The sequence below is a fragment of the Muscardinus avellanarius genome (assembly GCF_963383645.1).
Source record: "Muscardinus avellanarius genome assembly, chromosome: 9".
NCBI lineage: Eukaryota > Metazoa > Chordata > Mammalia > Rodentia > Gliridae > Muscardinus > Muscardinus avellanarius.
This window is the reverse complement of record NC_137795.1, coordinates 69129376-69152176: the sequence shown is the minus strand read 5'-3', so window position 1 is coordinate 69152176 and position 22801 is coordinate 69129376. Positions and strand designations below refer to the sequence as shown.

At 35.8% G+C, this 22801-nt stretch overlaps 1 protein-coding gene across 1 annotated transcript in view; it reads left to right on the top strand.

The window, feature by feature from the left end:
• COL28A1 (collagen type XXVIII alpha 1 chain) overlaps positions 1–22801 on the top strand; it is a gene marked incomplete at both ends in the record, with an annotated part of 152881 nt that overhangs the window by 16354 nt on the left and 113726 nt on the right. The window contains 3 exons of the mRNA XM_080701208.1: positions 4840–4884; positions 7419–7463; positions 8520–8573. Coding sequence (XP_080557334.1) covers positions 4840–4884; positions 7419–7463; positions 8520–8573 — 144 coding nt within the window. The remainder of the gene's footprint in view (positions 1–4839; positions 4885–7418; positions 7464–8519; positions 8574–22801) is intronic.

Genomic DNA, 22801 nt, shown 5'->3' with positions numbered 1-22801 from the left:
ATAGACCAGAATTTAAGAAAGAATGACATAAATAGGGTGTACTTATATCCTTAATACACGCTATTTTCTTTAATTTCCCTCATTTCTAAGCATATTCTTAATTCTGTAAACAATAATAGAATGTAAGAGATGAGCATGTGCTATAATGAGTGGTGGGGACCTTGAGATCCTGAGACTAGAATCTGTCCACTTTCAGTTCTGCAAACATGGATTCTTTCAATACAGAACCCTAGATTGACAGCCATGCAGCCTGGGTATCCAGATGGAAAATTTCTATATACATACAGATGCAGCAACACTTATTGAAAATAGCTCCTCTGGTGCTTAACGTCCCATGAAAGCTGGATATCAAGCCCTCTGCCAGGGGAAAAAGCAGTTTTACTCTGGTTACGCAGCAAAGAACCATCCACTACAATAGGTCAGGCGGCTCAGTAGAGCTTGCAGGAGGGTACATTTGGCAAATAAGCAAACAAAAGGTATGGATTCGTAGGTAATTTTATGATTATTTGAAAATTAAAAGTTAGAGAATCATATTGTTGCAAAAGATATACACAAATTGAAGTAAGGCTTGGGAACCTTGGAGAGTGTTCAGTGGTTTATTGAAACATCGGTCCCAGAGTTCTATTATCAGATTTTCTGTCTGAAATCAGAACATCATCCTATTATTCATTCTGTCCTATATGTAGCACAACACTCTGACCTGGGTAGGGGGCTGTGCTTTCAGAAGGTCCTACTATGTGTTTCCTCTGGGCTCCCCATTCCCCAGCAGAATGCACCAGGGTGAGAAGCCTGTGACACCTTCTAGATGGTATTTTGAGAAACCAAGACCCCAGAAGTCCCTGCAAAATGACCTGAGCCTGCTTGGATGGCTCACATAAACCTTTTCCTCCACATTAATTTTCTTCTCAGACCTAAGAGGGAACCAAGAGGTGGCTGTTTTTAGAGGCAGAAGGAGTCATGATTCTGTACTTAGCATCTATTAGAACTTGGGCAACAAGATCGCCAGTGTTTATTCTTTATCCATGTGAAAATGGATTAAACAGGCTTTTCTAATTTACAGTGTGGTTAGAAAATCAAATAAAATAATGGGTGTCACAATGAATTATAAACTATTTGCAGGTCTATAGATATAAGGTTCCTTTATAAAGAGGCAACACACAACTGCTAATATGAAAAGGTTAAAAGTTTTCACAATTATAAATTTATTCATATAAAGTTGAGGGAAATTATGGATATTAACTTCCCCATCTTGATTTAAATAATGAACTAATTTGAACTAGTTATTAACACCAGAAAATTATATATATATATGTATAAATAGTTCATAATTTAAAGATTTTTGTATATATAGATATATTTTATAATTTGCAAATATTAATTTACTTCTGAAGGATTGTGAATTCACTTGAAAAGATCTCACTTGGAAAATACAAGCTGTCAAAACAATGTGACCCCAAACCTTTGACATTCAAACCAAAGTTTCACCAGAAAGAGTAGTATCAGAAATTTGAGGCTGGGAATAGAGCTCATCTGTTCATAGCCTTCGGAAGCACTTGCTCTCTAGAACTATGTAATTTTGACTATTCCACAGGGATTAATGAACCCACCCAGAAAAGAAAATGCCTTTTCCAAGGCAAATAGTATGAATACAATATTTTCATTGATGGAAATCTTTCCCTAAAACAAATGCTGTTCCTCAGGACCCTAGAGCTAACAAATCTGTCTGGACAAATGGAATGTGAATTCTGGCCAAAAGAATTTTGAGTGCATTTATGGTTCTTTTCTGTTTTATATTTTGAAGGTTGACTCATTTTGTTCCCATCCAACATTAGTAAATTAATTGCTTTCTAATTGAGTCTTCAAGAGTGATTTTTCCATTTGCATCCAGAAATAAATGTTCAACTTGTTCTAAGTGAAGACACAGTTTTTCCTGGGTCAGTTTGACTCATACAATGATGTGAGAGAGCAGCTTGCTTTTGAATAGAGGCATAGCTGGCTGTAAGAATAGCACTTTCCTCTTTCCTGCTCCTGATGCCAGCAAATGCCCAGGTGGTACCTAGGTAGAAACATCAGGTTAGTGGAAAGTAAAATATCATCCATGACAGCACAATTTGTTCAGCTGTGGGCACTCATAACAAGGACTTAGAATTCTAACATACTCAAGTTTTTGGTCACAGAAAAGCAACTTAATATCTCGGATCTCATGTTCCTTACACATGATTGGATATAAGTATGTATATGCACCCATATATGCACATTATATACTGAGCAAAGCGGCTGCAGAGACTAACAATCATGAAAATGCTCTGGAACAACACTTTGCCCCTCTAATTGGTGATTACAGTTGTTATTTCTTTCCTTAGAAAAGTGCTAATCAAAGTGTAGTTTACATTTGGGTGCAGTGGTACACATCTGTAATACTAGTATTTGGGAGGATGAGAAAAGAGGATCACAGGTCCGAGGCCAGTCTGGATAATTCAGAAAGAACTTGCCTCAAAATTAAAAAATCAAGTCGGACGTGGTGGTGCATGCTTGTAATACCAGCATTCGGGAGGCTGAGACCTGAGGATCGCAGTTTGAGGACAGCCTCAGCTACTTAGTGAGACCCTGTTTCAAAATAAAGTATAAAAAATAGGGCCAGGGGTGTAGCTCAGAGGTCAAATATCCCTGGGTTCTATCCCCAGACCTGCAAAAACAAAAACAAAAACAAAAAAATTTTAAATCATGAAAAAGGGCAGGAGATAAAGCTTAGTGGTAGACCCTGGATTTGATTCCCAGTAGGACAAAACAAAAAAAATGTGGTCTGCAGGCTGGCTGTTAGTCTATTAATAGTTGCTGCTCAGTAGTGAAGTAAACCTTGCACCAGACGATAAATCCACTGCATTAATAAATCCACTGTTAAATTGATCTGACATTTATTTTTATAACATCATTTCCTTGAGGAAGGAAGCAATACATTGAATTACATCCTATGCAATCTCCTTGTATCCCATCAGGTAGCATGTCCTTGAGCAGCCATAGATAATAAAGCTGAAGCAGAAGCAGAAATCAGTAGTAAAGGCACTGGAGTTGGAGTCATTGGTAGCATGCATACATCAATAAAATATTCAACTTCTCCAATTGTGTTTTCTTATCTTAAAAAGGACAATTAATTTGGGGCTCAGCATAAGCAATATATGAGAAGATATTATTATGATTATGAAATTCTAGTCTTTTCTAAATGGGTGTTAATTTTCTATATGGATGTCTTAGCTACTAGCGTTAAATATACTGAATTAGTACTCAGAGGTTCCACTCTTTATTTTATTTGAGCAAACTACTTAACCTCATTGAAAATATTTACCTTTATTCTAAAACACTTTTAGTTTACAAAAATATATACTTATAGTTTATAACATGATGTTTTGAGATTTTTATACACTGAAGTGGTTAAATTGAGAAATGATATTACTTTACATATTTATCATTTCAAGAATATAAGACATTGTTATTAACTATAGTAACCACACTGCATAGTAGGCCTCTTTATTTTTCTGCTCCTATCTAACCCCAATTTTCTATCCTTTGAACAACATCTCTCCATTCATTCCCCACTTGTTACCCATAGTAACCTCCCTTCTTCTCCCCTCTCCTGTGAGTTCAGCTTTTTAGATTCCACATATAAGTGAGATCATGTTGTATTTGCCTTTCTGTTTCTGGCCTATTTCATCTAACATATTTCCTCTAGGTTCATCCATGTTATCACAAATTATAGTATTTCTTTCTTAGGCTGAGTAGTGTCCCATTATTGATATATACCATATTTTCTTAAACTCTTGAATCACAAATTTTCGGTTCGTAAAACTAGGTTAATAATATCTCAGAAATTTAAAGTCAGATAAAGCCTATAAAATATCATCAACAAACTCAAAAGCACAATCCCAATGTTTTTTCGTAATATTCTAGGAAAGACAATACAGGAGAGCATGATGGTAGAAAATATGCGGCATGGTCACCACGACTCTCCACTCTCTCCCTCAGGCGGCCTTGCTGACTCATCGTGCTTTCTGTCCCCATGTCATGGCATTGCCTGGCCTCAGAACCTTTCTCTCAGTTATGTAGGAAACATTACTAACTGATCAAGGTTGTACTCAGGTTGGAGCATTGTGTCAGGAAAAACGCTAGACTCTTATTCAACAGTAGAGCTGGGGTATGCCATGGTGGTGTATAACTATAATCCCAGTACTTGGGAGACTGAGACAGGAGCATCGTAGGTTAGAGACCAGCCTCAGTAATGTAGTGAGACTCTCAACTACCAAGTGAGACCCTGCTTCAAGAACAAAAAGTAAGAGAGGCTGGGAAGGTTTATAGCTTAGGGGTAGAATGCTCCATGTTTAATCTCCAATACTACTAAAAATAAAAAGTGAGCTGGGTTTGGATCTGACCTTTTTACTCTAGCTACATAATCCAGGAAATTGATTTTAGCGATTTAAGTTTTCTCAACTACAGGAATTATAAAACTAATTTCATTGGTCATAATGTGGTTGCAGTTAGATCACATACACAAAAGTGTCTAATATGTGATAGATGCTCACTTATTTTCCTTCTAATCTAATTTCATCCATCTCTAGAAAATGTCAAACCTCATTAGGTGCACTGATTTGGTCCTGTCACGTTAAGGATGACTCACGGACAAAAGTTTTCAGAGTTTAATGTCCATCCAACCCACAGATTGAGAATAAAATATTACGGAAGTTATGTAGAGTGCTTGTAGAGACTCTGTTGAGAATCTTATAAAAAATTCTAATGTTGAATGACTGTAAATGTCCTCTTATTTATTTTATATACTTACTTTTTTAGGGTGAACGCGGAGAATGTGGCAAACCGGGAATAAAAGGTGACAAAGTAAGTAATATATTTTTTAAATGTTAACAGCTGTGATCCTATTTTGGCTGATTAGAGAAAATTCCTGGGATGAATTATGTGGCTTTACTAGAGCTGGAAAGTCAATGGCTCAACCTTCACATCTGTAAAACATGAAGTAGAAAACAAAAGGATATCTAATCTACTTAATGAAGGTCCCAAATGCCTTTCTTATAGACCATTATTAAGTCTTTATTTCATAATGCCCTAACCTTCAAGGTCAGTTCTTCCTAAAGTCATGAGGGAAAAATAATTTAACCAGTAGAATCAATTCAAGTTCCAATTGAGTCTTAGTAAAATTACTTTCTAGATGTAAACACAGAGATTAAGCACTTTCCAAAGAGGAGCGAAAAGCTCTATGAAACTAGTTAGTGGAATAGTTATGAGCAACGTGGCAGAACTAGACATACAGAAGAACTTGATTTTTAAAAATGCAGAAAAATACAGGCAACTGAGTAGGTATTTACCTTTAGTTAAAATATAAACACGAATAAAAGCTTAAATTAGAGACAATATTTAATATGTTATAGAGTCCTTTAGTAAATGAGAAAGAGAGAGAGAGAGAGAGAGAGAGAGGAGAGAGAGAGAGAGAGAGAGAGAGAGAGAGAGAGAGAAAGAGAGAGAGAGAGATAAGAGTGAGAAGAGAGAGAATTTATAAAAACATAAAGATAAAAGATCCCAAAGAGGGCATGATGGCATTGCTCCTAATTCCAGTATTTGGGAGGCTGAGATAGGAGGAGCCTTAGCTACTTAGTGAGGCCCTTTGCAACTCAGTAAGACTCTGTTTCAAAATAAAGAATAAAAATAGGGCTATTGGTATAGCTTGGAGGTAGAATCTCCTGGGTTCCATCCCCAGTACAAAAAAAAAAAAAATTCCAAAGAGTGTAAAGTAAGAGTAAATGGCTTTAATTATAGTTAAGAACTGTTGACAGCAGGCCACCAAAATACTTTTAAAATATCTATACTATAATTATAGAAGGAAGCCAAGGAAAGTGAATGAGGTTGAAAGAAGAGGATAAGATAATGACACTGGCCCATGGAACTAAACACTTTAAATAGTTTGGGACTTCATAGAGGCTTTTAAACTACAGTAGAGGTAAAGGTCAGGTGGGTCTGCAAAACGTAGGTTTGGTAATTATCTCTGGGCAAAACGGAAAGTGTCATAATAAATGCATTCATGCTTCCTAGAAGATAACTGAAAATTGGAGCTGGATATGGGAACTTGGAAACATAGAACACACAACCGAAAAAATATGAAAGTAAATACCTGGGAAAATGTTGTGAAATACAAATGACTGATATTTTTATTTAGTGCCACATTATTTTCTGTGCCAAAAAGAAAGAAAATACTGCCAGTTATAAATATTCAATGTGATTGGTTGAAAGACGCACTCAATATGAGATATCAAAATATGAAAAACATAACATATACTTTCAGTCAATGAAATATAATGTCCTTGACCTGAAGAGTCCACACAATGTATACAAAAAATATATGAAAAATATGAAGGAGATATAAAAGGTAATACAAAAGGCTAGTAATTGAGGAAAATATCCAAGCATACTAATAACCAGGTAAGTGATATTAAGACATTGAAATATTATTTCATGTACCAAATTAGCAACACTGCAGTAATATACAATACTCATCCTTTATGAGGATTCCATAAGATATACTTTTTTATATTCAGATAATGGAGATGTACAGCAAGCTTTTTGGGGGGAAAGTTCCTTTTTCCTTTTCATAAATGGCAAGAGAAACAAAGGAGACTGATAGAGAACTTTCAATATGTTTACAGTCTTTTCTTCAGTTATCTTCTAGAAATTTATCCTTAAAATAAATCAGAAGTTGAACAAAGATCTATATAAAAAGACGTTTGTTATAATACTACTTAAAATAGCAATCGTCAGAAATATATTAGTGTTAAAACTAGGGGAATGGATAATTAAATTTTAATAGGTTCCTATTCTTGAATATTATCTTGAAAAAAACCAGTAGAAATCTGGGAAAAGAAAAACTATAGTATACTTTCGTACAAATAAATTTTAAGCAGTTTCCAAGTTATGAAATATACTTAAAATTTTTCTAATAGAGGACGTTGAGTATAAATAGTGTTTTGCCAAGTACCATGTCTTGAAGATAGGCAAAAGAGTGATCCAGATATCTAGGAACTCACCAAATAGTTAATTTAGTGACATTTCTTGTTGGAAGGAAACAATATTCCACCAAGTGTACTACCTTCAAAGGAATTTTACGAAGTAATTGCTTTTCTCTAATCAAAATGCTAATATTATAGCCCAAAGACTAACATGTAAAATTAGATTTTTATAGTTTATTAAAGCAAAGTTTGACCTGAGATCTCTTGTTCATTAGGATCATTTCAGTTTGTTGGCTTCCATGTTTAGATAAGCAGGAAAGACTGGCCATTACCCAGAATGCATTTCCTTTTCTTCCACCTAAAATCACTGTACATAGGAGATGGATAGAGAAATTTACCTTTAATTTTATTCCACAGGGATCCCCAGGGCCATCTGGACCAAAGGGACCCAGAGGACTTCAGGTAAAGTGACTAAACCAAATCTACGTTTAAATTAGAACCATCTGAGAGCTTTTTAAACATTGCTTTGCGCACTTATACCCTCTGTCAATTAAGTAAGAATGTCTGAAGATTAGAGCCAGGTGTCAATATTTTTAAAGATCCCAGATGATTCCAATGTGCAATGTACTTTCAAAACCAAATGTTTTGATTAACTGACTCGGGCTGACTAAAGATATATACCAGCAGGCAAGTTCACTTAGTGAGTACTTAAGGGGATTAAAAAAAAAATTAGAATCTGGGGAGAAAAAGAAAGTCAAAGAAGGTAAAAGCAGCATGTAACTATTTTTGAACTGCTACTATACTATAACATAATTGGAAAAGTTGTGCATTTTATCTAAATTACAGAACTGTATTAGTCCATCACTATAAGTGCTTAATGCTCTATCATATAGAAATATTTTTAAGGCTTTTAAGCTAGTCAATCTCATGGATTTTGGAAAATAATTTGGATAGGTTTTTTTTCAATATAGGGACTTGTCTCTTCTAATGTTACAGTGGATTGTTTGTGTATAAAGAGTTAATTTGTAGCATTTCAAAAAGTCTGCTGAAAATTATGCTTTAACCCAAGTTTTCCTACATGATGTCTAGTTAACAATAAACTTCTTCGCTTTGGCTTTGAATTGTTAGAGTGTGGCAGGAACTTTTGTTATCACAAGATCATTAAAAGCAATATCTTATATATGCATATATATATCTTAATTATATGCCTTAAATATTTTTTAAAAGTTTAATTGGCAACATATATTTTTAAAAAAGGTGAGTCTAGCATGGCAATAGGGTTGGAACCACAGGTTTGGAAAACAAACACCTCATTAATAAAATGTCTGCCCTCAGCTGCCTGTTTGACTTAGGAATTTTATGTCATCCTGTTTCTCAACTGAGTGTGGCTCCAAAGTAGCTCTCAGCTATAAAGTCTGACTTTATAAACTCTAGGATCTCTAGGAATCCTAAAGAATGATTCATTCTTGGTTGGCCTTTTGAACACAGAACTAATTCTTGGTTTTCATCTCGGAGCAGGGCATTAGTGGACCTCCAGGGGATCCAGGCCCAAAGGGATTTCAAGGCAATAAGGTAATCTTACCCTTTTATTAAAGACAGGCAGAGTGCTTTTCTCTCAGTGCACTATGGTAATGCATGTTTTTATTAGGCAGAAATCAATGGACTCTCTGAGGAAGTACCCTTGGAAATATTTAATAACCTGCAGGTATCTACACAGAATCAAGTTTAAGTATATGCAGGAAGACAGTGGCATAGATTTATGATTCATTAGTTTATTATTTAAGGAGGTATTATTAAATGTAAGCCATTATTTAGAATCTTGACTGTGTTTCTTATTCAAGACCTTTAGTCATTTTATGACTCACTAGACACTGAAAAGCAGTACCACATAACACAATTCAAATCACCCTGTTTCCTTATAATGTTATCTCCGTACACAGTTTACTAGAGAATAAAATTTACAACTGTTATACCAACAGAAATTAAGTGACCTCAACCACCAGTACCATGCTTGAAATGTCATTATATGGATAATCAGGCGAGAAAAATAGGGTGGGGTAGAATAAAGAGTAAAATAAAACCAAGAGATGCTTATAAAAGTTATCTTTAAATGACCTGGTTATTATTATCTTTTCCAATGATTTGTTAAATGCAATCTTTTTAGTTTCTTTTTCACTCTTTTCAATGCTTGGTAAATTTTATGGGTGTAGTAAACCAACAAGAAATGGTGTTACCTTAGTGACTACAGTTGTGTAGAATTTGTGGTGTTTATAAACTGCAGAAGTGCTGTCCTCACCTGACCCTAGATAAAGCCAATCTTTTAATAATAATAATAAATTCAAGTTGTAGGGAGCAGTGGGGTTACTCGAGCATTAAGTTTCCAGAGAGAGGAAGGGGACTGACAAGTGTTGTATTTTTAATGACATAATGACAGCATGATATTTCCCAGGCCACTTTTAGTTGGAAAATTAAAATAGAATAGGCTTCTCCAAGGGAGCATGCTCAAACTTCATCTGGAGAAACTGTCTTTTCTAGTCCTTGCCTGTGATTAATTTTCTCTGGGGGGAAAGAAATGACCCTTTTGAATACTGACTAGACATTTTCATAAAATTGCTTTGGCTATAGGTAAAATCCTGCAGCAAGGAAATAAAACCATATCTATTTTGACAATATATACATATTTCTAGAATTTATTGTTTTTCTAAGATGATAATATTCACATTTGTGAAATAAAGGCTTAAAGTCAGGGATCAGGGCAGGGGATTGCAACCGTGATAGAATTATATAATGTTTGAGTCATAAATGATGTTAACAATCATACTGGCCTAACACTGTTATTTTGGAAATGGGAAGGAAAGCCTGGAGATTAATGGCTTGCCAGAGGCAGAAGCATAGAGATGTTCCATCAGCTCCAGAGGGGATGGAAAGATTCTGGGCTGGGAGCAGAGTGCACAGCTCTTGGTGATGGTGGTTGTGGGGGAAGTGGTATTTGGAGATAGAGGCTATCATTGCATGACTACTTCTCTTCTCTTTCTAAGAAACTTGTTACTTAGGGTTTTTTTTAAGAAGCAAATTTATTTCAATAAAATTTGGCTTTCAACTACAACAATACATGAATTCTTAATAAATAATAAGTCAAGTGTGTATTTTTGGAGGAGGAGTGGTTATAATTTTTCTGACATAATAGCACTTTGTGTTGGACTTTCACAGTATAATCATAAAAGGAGGCATTTTCCCAAAAGCATTTGAGATTTTTATCCATTTTCTCCAAGGGCAGCTCTTTAAATTTTTTTAAGCTAAGAAATTTAATTGTAACAAAACATACATGGCATAAAATTACCACTTAGGTTTTAATCACAAAGTTCATTTAGCAGTTTCACACAAAGTTCATTGCAACTGAGAAGACATCAATTCTTGAGAATGTTGGAAGCCATCAGGAGGCTATAAGGTGGGAATGAGCTTCCCTGTCTCCCTCTAGAGTTATATTTCTGGTTTAAGGTTCTAGAGAACACAAATTTAGTGTTCTTCTGATTCTTGCCTTGAGACAATTACTAATTACTACTTTTTGCCCTCTCTCTCTCTCTCTCTCTCTCTCTCCCTCCTTTCCCTACTACCTCCCTTCTTTTCATTTTTCTTTTCCCTTCTTTTTTTCTTTGTTTTGGTTGTGAGAATGCAACCCAGGGGCCTTTTGCCTTCAAGCTACACCCCCCAGCTCTATTTTGCTTTTTATTTTGAAACAGGGTCTTGCTAAGTTACTCAGGCTGATCTCAAACCTGAGATCCTGTCTCAGCTTCCAAAGAACTGAAATTACAGGCATGTGCCACCAAGCCTGGCTGTTTTCTATATATTTTCTATTATTATTTGAGTCTTTTAGTCAGATATTTGTGTCATATTGATTCTTAGTTAATATTTTTCATTTTCTTTTCTTTTCTTTTCTTTTTTTTTTGTGGGTCTGGGGATGGAACCCAGGGGCATTCAACCTCCGAGCTACACCCCCTGCCCTATTTTTTATTCTTTATTTTGAAACTGGGTCTCACTGAGTTGTAGAGGGCCTCACTAAGTAGCTGAGGCTGTCCGTGAACCGTGATCCTCCGGTCTCAGCCTCCTGAATGCTGGGATTACAAGCGTGCGCCACCACGCCTGGCTAATATTTTTCATTTTATACATTTATTAGCATATTATCTTGAAAGTCAGAGTTCAGCAGACAATTTTATCTCTCCCCACAGAATATTCTTCTAAATGTTGAAGATGTAATAAACTATTTTGTTCCTTAGTGTAGAAGCAATGCTATATTAGTGATTTATTTTTCATCTATTACCATTTTATTAGAAAATGTTTTTAAAAATTGCTTTTTTCAATTTGTGAAAAAATTCTCTAAAATCCAATAATTCTGTATTTTCTAATGGGCACAAGGAGGATTGTTTTTCTTTTGAAACTTCTATAATAATAGCTAACATTTATTTGTTGTACATTGACTATGTTCAGGTACAGTTCTAAGTGCTAATTTAATGCCAGTTCCACTTTTTGAGACATGATATACTTTTATCATCATTGTATAAGTTACTTAGGCAACTATGGTACAGAGAGTTTAAGGAGTAGATCCATGTCTACAGAGCTAGTACAGGAAGGATCAGGATTCAAACCCAGAAATCAGCTCTTTCTAACCATATGTACTTTATCTCCTTAGAATATTTTCTAAACATTTGATTTGAGAAAAATGCATTTCTTTCTTCTTAATTCTATTTTTTATTATTTTATTTTATATTTTTATTTGTGAAATGTAATTAGTCATCATACTGAGGTATAGATTTATAAAAACATAGATGTACACAACACTTGGTGCATCTTTTAGACAGTGTGATGGCTGGGAACAACAGTATCGAAAAGTGCATTTTGATTTGCTTATAATATTCATTTGAAAATGCAGGAAAAGGAAAAAGGGAATCATTTGGGAAAAATAAAGCAGAAATGCTACCTGTGCATTTTCAAGTACTATATCTGTAGGAGACGGTAATAGAGAAACCTTAGGCTTGTAACATGAAGATTCCATGAGAGTTTCTAGATGGTGCCTACCTATATTTTTAAATTTATGAATGGTCTCTCTCATAAACTACTGCCACTTTCTGTTGCTCTGGGGGTTGGCCTTTCTTCATCAAAAAGTTTTTCAAAAAGGTGGCCAGGGAACAAAAGGAAAAAATATCATGCATTGAATCAAGGAAAAATGTGCATGTGGTCCAGTTTTACAAATCACTTCTGTCATTAATACTTTCCACATGTAAAGTAGCTCCTCTTCTGCCCTGAATTCTCTTGTTGCCTTAGAAACAAAACATAGATGTTTCTCAGAATGAGACTTTGGCTCAGAGGCCACCTCGGCCTCTCCCTCACAAGAGGGTCATGTAGTGGCATTTGTGATAAGAACATCCTAACCTTCTCTCTCTGAAATAAGAGTTATAATCATGTTATTGCTAGAGAAGCCTTATTGCTAGGACAAAACTGAAGATGTAACTCAGGAGAGAGCACTCTCTGGGTTCTGAGCAAAGACTGGAGACCCTTTGAACCCAGTGCTGCCAACTCCATGGGGCTGCTGTGGTGGGGCAGGGTGCAGTCACATCTGGCTGCCAGAGGGGCCTCTTGGTAGCTAGAAAGAATGGCCCAAGATTCTGGCCTTTCAAATCACAGAGGACAAGTTACCAAAATTAATTTTGAACAAATAAACACAGTGGAACACTGGGTGGGTCAAATTGACATTATGTCATTTTTGCCATCTTTTGCCATCTTTCTGAGGTTATTTCTGAAGCATATTTCCTTCTTACATCTCATGAAGATCAGCTCTTTCCAAGACACTCTTTGTGTTCCCGGGAGGTGGGGCTGTACTGTGGTCTGAGCAGGAGGCGGCTGGAGACTCTTTGAGGTGGCCTAGCATTAGCACTCCAGAGCTGGGGCCAAAGGAGCACTAGGTGCTGCCCCTGGTGTCTTTTCCCAAAGTAAAGAAATATGCTAATCCTCAATTAAAAACACTGCAATATTACATATTAATATGTTAACTGATCTTCATAGACAAACCATCTCCTTCTACCTTGTTATTTTAATTTGGGACATTCATGATATTTCCCTTTTTCTTTTTCTGAGTCTTTTTTTCTTGCTTTGCATTCAAGTATAAGAAACTCAAAGTCCTCTTCCTTACAAGACTCAGTCTTACTTTATGTTTGTTTTAGCTTTTGAGATGTTAAGAAAACCCATAGAAAGACAGTATGGAGGATTCTCAGAAGAATGGAAGTGAACTTACCTTATTATCTAGCAATACCACTTCTGCGTATCTACCCAAAAGACTGGAAACCAGACTACCAAACTAATGTATGCATATCTATGTTTATAGCTGCACAATTCGTGATTCACAATTGTCAAACTATGGAACCAGCCAAGATGTCCATCAACAGATGAATGGATTACAAAACTATGTGATGTGTATACAATGGAGCCAGAGAACATTATGCTAAGTGAGATTAGTCAGTCAAAAAAAAAAAAAAAGAAATCAGATGCTTTCCCTGATATGTGGAAGCTAGGGAGAAAATGTGTCATAGGAGGAACTTTAGACGAAGAAGGAGAGTCATAGATGAGCAAATAAAACGACCTAAATGAGGAGATGGGAGGGGAAAAGAGGGAAATACTCTAATGTTCATAATGTACATTACCAAAGACATTAAAGTCAACCACTAAGCCAAACATGAGAAGGAGGACGTGGGAGGGAATAGGGTGGGAACTGGGTAAGGGCTAATTGGGTTGTGTGCATGTATGCCTCTACCATCTTGTACTCCATTAAAATGTTTGACTATAATGCACCAATAAAAAAAAATCTGAAGGTAACAGAGGAATCAGAGGGAAGGATGTAGCAGGCAGGAAGACTGACTATTCTTCCAAATATTTTGGTAATAAATGTGTAACAGAAGAGTGCTAACATAATCCATCAAAAACTTCATGTGCATTAAGTGATCTAATATGTTATTCATGTTTGTACTTCTTTTAAAAGTAGCATGAAGACTTGCTATTTTTTCATAGTTTCATATATGCCCTTTAGAGTCTCATGCTTTTTGTAATGCTAATATTTTCACTAGAACCAAAGAATCACTCCTAAAGTGTTAATAGTTTTAAAAATAAAATTCTTGTTTTGGTCATTATTTTAATACTTGGTTTGGTTCAAAATTAGCTTAGGAGTGTTAATTGGTCAACCTAGTTACCATAACTAATATTTTCAGTTGTGGTTTGTAAATAGTCCAACTTGACAATTATAACAGCTATAAAGAACAGCTATAAAGAATTTTCAACTTTCTCCTCAAATAAGCCTCTTGTGTAGATTTATTCCAGCTTTCACACAACTAAAAAACTCAATATCATGATGTTTAAAATACATGGCCTCAAACACATCAGTTTTTCTAGTTGTCACAAAAACAGTAATCTGCAGGAAAAAAATCTCTCTGATTTAAATGATAAATATCTGTTAAATGAAGAATCATAGGCAAACCATATGAATGTTTTCCCTTCAGAGGTATCAAAGTCTAATGCTATTTCTGTTATGGGCCTAATTAAAGGGAAATAATCATTAGCAATACAGCAATGCTTGTCGTGGAAAGGGTTTTGACTTACACACACAACTGCCCACCAGGACTTTAAATGAGTGTATTAACTCATTTGACACGAGACACTGACATACTGACAACTTGAAGTGGCTGCCAGAACATGTGGGATGCCAGCCAATCGCTTCAAGATAGATGATTTCTTCCCCAAATCTCTAATACATATGATTCTTAGTAGCAAGGGTATACTGCATGTGCATAGACACTGCAAGGTAGAATCTCTGATAAACCAAGACACCCAGAATGCTATCGACATTGTCCACAAGGTTGCTGAGTTTAACCCACATATCTAGCACACTGGGTATTAACGTGGAACAAGAACTAGCCATTGCCATGTCTTTAAAGGATGTCATTTTAAAAAAGAATTACTTCAGTGCCTTTAATTATTTCAAGAGAATTGAAATAGCAACTTGGCAATGAGGAAAATGAAGCTTACACAAAGGGTAAGGTGTTTTTTTAAAAAAAATATGGTAAAATATATATAATGTATTATTTCTCACTTGAGCCCTTTATAGCTGTACAATTCATTGGTATTAAATACATTTAAAATGCTGTATAAATCTTACAATTATCTATACCCCAAACTTTTTCATCATTCCACCATAAATTCTGTGTTCATTAATTAATATCTCTCTGCTTTCTTCTCCTCCTGGCCTTCAAGAATAAGTGTTTAAGAACTATATAAAACAGCAGGGCATGGTGAGGCACACCTGTAATCCCTGTACTTGGAAGGCTGAGACAGGAGGATTGCAGGTTCAAGGACAACTTTAGCAATGTAGTGAGGAACTTAGTGAGACCCTGTTTCAAAATAAAAAATAAAATAGAGTTGGGAGTGTAGCTCAGAAGTAAAATGTTCCAGAGTGTTCAATCCTCAGTAACACACACACATACACACACACACACACACACACACACACACACACACCCCATTGTCATATGGTTCTACTTTCTTTCATAAATCAATGATCTTCTCAAATTAATGGAGTGTCCAACCTAAATAGTTTTCAGCCACCCATTTTGTGTAGGAAAAGGAAAAGCCTAAACTTTGAGTGTCCACCAAAAACTCTGATTCTCTAAATTTCTCCTGATAGGCTGCTGCCTGCAGGTAGTGCCTTCTCCATTAGGGAAAGCTTAAAAAGAGATAATTTCTTAGTTTTTGTTATATAAGATAGAGTACATCTTTCAGATTAGATTACATCACACAAAGGGCCATTTTTGCAGGCATGATTGAATATTGTCAATTTCATGTGGCTTAACCTAAGAGCTACCTAGAAAGGGAGCCAAGAGCTACTAAAATCTGGTCTTATCCTATAATTTTTATTATATTCTTCACCAACTCTTTGCCTCTGTGGAGTGTTTTCTTCTTCAGAAAGCAAAAATAGGAAGAGTGTGTGGACTGTATTCACAGATTTCCACTGGAAATGTGAAATAATGGTGATTCCAAACAATGCCATATATTAATTTATGGCTTATAGTGTGTAATGTTATAGTTACAGTATTGTCAATTATAGTTTAAATTAATTTTGCCACTAACTTAGTGACAACATTGGCATAGGTAGATTATATGCATCTGAAATGGCCTGCAAGTCAGTTTGTATAAATTAAGTTTCCTCTTGGCTTATATTTTATTTTGGAGAATCTTTGTTTTCAGATGATGAATCTTTAGTTCTAGATAGATTGTAACTATATGATTTTTATATTTTTCGTCATATAACAAAGACATGAAATTAGTCTGCAATCAAGTGATTTTTTAAACTCTTAAAGAATTGAAAATTTGCCAGGCATGGTGGCACATGCTTGTAATCCCCGCGCTTGGGAGGTGGAGACAGGAGGATCACATAGGTTTGAAGCCAGCCTCGCTGGCTTAAGAGACCCTGTTTTCAAATAAAAATATAAAAACAGGTCTGGGAGTATATCCCAGAGGTAGAAGGATTTTCAGGAACCCCAGTACCACCAAAAAAAAAAAAATTGAAAATTCTCAAGAGGCAGTTTGTCATGGCTCTCAAATCAAACTGCTGGAATTGAAATCAGCCCTAGGTTTTATTATTTGTGAAATTTGGCTAAGTTACTTCTCTATGACTAAATATTCTCATCCACAAAGTGGGTTAATAATAGTACCTACCTCTTAAGGGATGTTTGTGAAGATTAAACGAGCTAATATGTGTAAAAACTTGGAGGGACAAACATCTGTTCCATTGTGAGTATCACATATGTTGGCAGTTTTTATTAAGCAACTGAGTATGTTGATAACCATTTTCAAACTAATATAGACTAGGTGTATCCTATTGTGTTTTCTTAAAATAATCTACTATGCAAGATTTCATCTGAAACAAGGTAAATTAGGTTGTTAAAGTGGAGTTTGGCTTAACATGTACTTGATAAATGTTTTAATTTTTTGTTGGTTCGTTGTATTCATACATTTTAATGCAGTACAAGATGGCAGAGACATACATGCACACATCACTCATTTAGCCCTTCTCCCATTCCCACCCCATTCCTCCCCCCATCCTCTTCATGTTTGGCTTAGTGATTGACTTTGATATGTTTGTGAAGATACATCATGTACATTAGACTTCTCATCCCCTGCTCCTTTCCTTCCTTGGCTTCCAAAACAAGGTCTTTAGCCCCCCCCCCCATCTCTGTATATACTCATTATTTCATTGAATTCTGGCTAAGAATGTAACCTGCCCATCCTTGAGCCATTTTGTACCTACAAAATACTCATCCATCATTTTTCCATTTGGAAAACATGAGAATAGTTGCCGCAGACTTAAAATATTAAAGCTGGTGCCACTCATACTTGAAAAACACCTCAAAGAAGTAGCTGAAACATCTTTATAGGATTAAAAAATACCACAGGATGAGTAAAGATTCAGAGTTGTATTATCCAAGAAAGGGTAAAATTCTGTCCTTAAATAATTCAGTATTTCAAAGAACTGGATAGTCATTCATTATTTAGTATCTTATAGAAGGGAATAATTTGTTTCTGGTTACAGCCAATTGCAGAAATAGAAAATGTAGGGTTTTCTTTAGCTGGAATCTTCTCACAGCATAATACTAGGGTATTTATTGTGATTTAATTACTGTTTCAACTGGAAAAAAGGCTAATGGCATTGAGAACTTAAGTAACTCCAGAGGAGCATTTCCAGACCCACATCTCATCCCAGCTTGGATCAGGTGTTCTGTCTTGTTCACCTACAAGTTAGCACAAGAAATGCTTTAAAATTGATGCTTAGTAAATGTTTGATGCATAGATAATTGAGTGAATGATAGTAATTTTCTAAGCACCGAGACTGTAAAGCTGAGTAAAATTATGTATATACTTCCCATATTCTACAGGGGAGACACAGTAGCAAACTTAGAAATGCAAAGTTGCTAATGTAGTGAATTCTCAGAAATGGGGAAATGGTACTGCCAACACTGCAGTGTCTATACAAGAAATTTCACCTGATCAGAGAAGCTCTCCTTCAAGCCATGCTCCTTAAAATAGGATCTGAACAGTGAGTAAGAGTAACTAGGAAAGAAAGAAGCAGGAGCATCCCAGACAAAGGTAATTTCATGTGTAATGATTCTGTGGCAGGAGGAAGCAAGTCAAATACATGGAGCTAAAAAAAAAAGAATACCAATGCTGCTAGAACGCTGAGTGAAGGGGTGACAGATGACCAATGGGACTGGGGAGCTCTAGGACCACAACAGGCAGGGCAGGAAAATGCACTCTGTATTTATCCTATTAATCAAGGAAAAGGCTTGAAAGGTTTCATTCAGATTCAAATGATAGATCTCTCTAGCCAGGTGTGGTGGCACAGGCTTGTAATCCCAGCTTTTGGGAGACTGAGACCGGAGAATTGCAGTTTCTGGACAGCCTCAGCTACTTAGGCCCTATTTCAAAATAAAGAATTAAAAATAGGGAAGGGGTGTAGCTCGGAGGTTAAATGCCCCTGGGTTCCATCCCCAGACCCTCAAAAAAAATCTCTCTAGCAGTAATGTGGGGAACAGATTGGAATGTACTAATTGATGCAGGTAGAGGACTAAGGACTTTGTTGTAGTTTAAAGAAAAGGCAATTTTAATTTGTTGTAAAATGTAGAGGTGTAAACAAAGAGGTGGGTGGATTTAAGAGAGGTTTAGGAGGCATATTAATTAGTTTTGGGGATACTTTGTACATGGTAGGATCAGGAGTGAAGGAGTGACTCCAAGGTTCTTGTTTGATACAGGAGAGATTGTAGAACCCTTCCTTAGACAGAGAACATCAGGGGATAACCAGGACTGGGAGTAAAAGATAATTGGTCTGTTTTTTAGAAATGTCTGGTCCCTTTTCAACCCCTCACCCAAGGTTCTACAAGTTGTCTTTGTAGACTTCCAGTCTTACTCCATGAATATTGGTACTGTCCATGGTTCTGACCCAAGGCTCCAGCTTCTTTAATAACTCTGAAACTGTCCAGTACAGTAGCCACCTGTGGTTATTGAGCACTCAAAATATGGCTCATCCAAATTGAGATTGCTATAAGTATAAGGTACATATTGGGCTTCAAAGACTGAGTATTAGAAGTAGTGAACAATTTAATCATTGGTACTTTTAAATGTATTTTTATTGGTGCATTGTAATTATACATCATAATGAGGTTCAAGGTGAGAGAAACACCCTGAACAAAGCACTTGATATGTTTTCCTCTGGATACCAACCTGCTCCTTCTCCCTCCCCATATATTTTTGAGATTGGTATTGATAACTTTGTATATATATAACATTATTTAAACTGTTTTCTTTATCAAGTAATTTTTTCTTCCTCTCTATCTTCCTCCCCAAATTTCCTCCCTCTATTCTACCATTATCTCTCCTCATCTGAAGTCCTTTGTTTTACAGTTTCTCTCCAGCTTCCACATATGAGAGTAAAGAAATGACCCTTCACTTTCTGAGACTGGCTAATCTTAGCATAATATTTTCTAGTCCATCCATTTTTCTGCAAATGACTTGCTGTTCTTTATGACTGAGTAAATTGCATTCCATAAAATGTGAATAAAACACATTTTTGTAATCCATTCATCTGTTGATGAAACACACTGTAGGCATCATAATATTTGATGTACAGAGATATAGTAATAATGACATGGTATTGGGACAAAAACAGACACATAATCCATTGGAATAGAATAAAAGATATAGAACAAATCCTCATAGCCAGTTGATTTTTGACAAAGGTGCCAAAAATATATGCTGGATAAAAGACAGCCTTTTCAATAAATGGTGCTAGGAAAACTAGTTATCCATTTGTAGAAGAATGGAATTGGATTCCAATTTCTTACCCTCTGCAAGAATCAACTCAAGATGAATAAAAGACCTAGAAATCAGACCAGAAACTTTGCAATTACTTTAACTTACAGGAATTGATGTAAACTTTTTTATTAAGACCCCCAAAGCTCAGGAAACAAAAAAGAGGATTTTTAAATGGGATGATATTAAATTAAAAAGCTTCTGTGCACACACAACAAAGGAAATAATCAAGAGTATGAAAAGAAAGCCTATATAATGAGAGAAAATCTTTTCCAGCTAATCATTAATACTTTAAAAATATGTTGAAATTCATTGCATGTTGAAATGACAATATTTTGAGTCAAATACACTATTAATTCACCTGTTTCTTTTTACTTTCTTAATGTGGCTACTTAAAAAAAATTAAGTTACATATGTGGGTCCATTGTATCTTTGTATTGGAAATTGCTGCTTCGGTGAGTAGCAGTGACCTTACTGTCACCTCATTCCTGGCTCTTTGTGCCCACAAGGCTGCTAGTTGTCTGCAGAATATTCCACATCATTTCCTGCCCCATAGTATTTTCTGTTTTTGAACTTTTGCTCCTTTTCTTTCCCACCCGATTAGCTATGATTCCTGCCTCTTTGTTCAGCACAAATATTTTCTCCACTATAATGAAACTTTCAAAATTCCTTGAGGCGGAATTGAAAAAATTCTGCCACGGAGACTTATATGCTCTGTAAATATCTTTATTATAGCTAATTCACATGCTTATACTTTGTTTCACATTCATTTTTCTCTCAATCCAGATTGTAAACTTCTGCAAAGTGTAGGTGCAATCTGATTTATGTCTCTAAATTATGTAAGCTGATACTCAATTATAGGCATAAATTGTTATCCACCAGTTCTTTCATGAAACCAAACCTGTTATCAGGATGGCCAATAAAGGCCTGCTGAATAACAATTAAGTCAACACATATTAAATAGCTATTTTGTGACTGTTTATGACTTAGATATTTACACACAGTATCTTGAATCTTCCCAACAACCCTGAAAGGTAGATATAATTATCCTCATTTTGCAAAAGTTCTGACTATTAGTAAGTGGTAGATCCAAGGTTTACCTCAATGCCATGTTCTCCCACACTGTGATTCCATGCATGCTGGAAAGTGGATTAAAAAGTAGAGATTATATTCCTATATATTATAAAACAAAAGGAAACCCCTATTTCCTAGGACTGTTAGAAGATAAAATAATACATATAAAGCGTCAGGGCAATACTTGTAAGTTGTAGGTTTCACTAAACATTGGGCTCTTCTGTTCTTTTTATTATTGGTATATTGTAGTTATATATCTTAATGGGGTTCAAGATGGAAGAGGCATACATGCACACGTCACTCATTTGGACCCATAGCATCAGGGGTGTTCTTAATTTCTGAGGAGAATGAAAGTGGTCGTCCCAAGCTCCTCATTGCTCCCCCCTCATGCACACAACCTCATTCATGTATATTTATACTCATATAAAAGTCATGAAAAAAAGACTCCCACTGGGGCTACGTATTTTAACCTGGTCCTCTTTGTTATACTCACCAGTTGTTAAATGGCCAGCTGGTCAAAGAAAGTGACATAGAGAGGGAATTAGTATAGTTAGTACTGTGTGCATGGTGTGTGTGTGTGTGTGTATGCATGATGAGGGTTGGGCAGGAATAATAGCATGAATGGAAACAAGCCTGCAGCCTTTACCAGGGCTGTGTTGTCTTGGTGAATTCCCAGAGAACTATTCTGAATAGAATGCTGACTCTCCACTCTCTGCTTTGTCTTATCTACACATCATATTAAAACCAGTTTTCTAACCACATAGGAATCTTTTTAGGAGAGGGAAAGAGCAAATGCGAAGGGAGTAAACATTAGCTGTGATCCAATATTGTTCTGTGATTCCCTTGAAAAAGTAATCCTAAGAAATCTCCCAGTTGCTACTGGTACTTGGTCAGGGCCAAGGGTAACCCATTGGCTCAAGAGTAAGATGGTTGCTTCTCTTCTTGATTCTCTTGGTCCACACATTTCAAGGTAACAACCGAACCAACTTCTTGTCAGAAGTCAGAAAAAACTTTATCAACCTATGTTGTTGGTTTCTGATCAAAATATAAAGATAAGTATTAAGTAAGGCAAACCCTCTCAAATGTAGTGTTTAAATGTCTTTTGAACTATTACAGAAAAAAAGGTTTGTGTCATGGTCCCATCCAGTTCTATGATGGCCTGAGTTCTACTATAGGCCTGCCACATCTGCCACATGGTAGGCTGTTTTAATTTAAAATATTCTGGCTTTAAGTTACAGAAATCATGATGAAGATGTCTTAAATAACAAAATTTTATTGTTGAGAAAATAGAATGTTGAAAGTAGATAGTCCAGGATTGGATCAGCTCAGTGAGGCTATCTTTCACAAATCAAGATCTTTTCCATCTGTTCTCTGTGGTACTCTTCAACTCTTGGTTTTTATTATAGAGATTGATGTCATGGTTAAAAGACAGTTACCATGTCTGCATGTAGGAATGAAGAGGCTGGAGGGTTTTCATTTGCATATATCAGGTCTCTCCTATCTCATTTGTCAGAACTGAGTCATATGATCAACCTAATCATGGGCAATGGGAATGGAGATCCCAACCTTGCATAAATTAGTTATCATTCTTCCTGTACCTCTCAGAGCAAAGAACATCTGCCCATTGATCTGAACAGATTAGGGTACTGTTAGCAGGCAAGAAAAAAAGAAAGAGAATGGATAGCCATTGGGTAGTGAATAAGATGTGTCTATAAGAACGCTTCACAAAGATTTGTTGAATGAATGAGTGAGGGCTACATTATGACTTTGATAGGTCCTAAAATTTTTTACCTTGTTCCTACCTAAAAAAAATGACTGAGTTGATT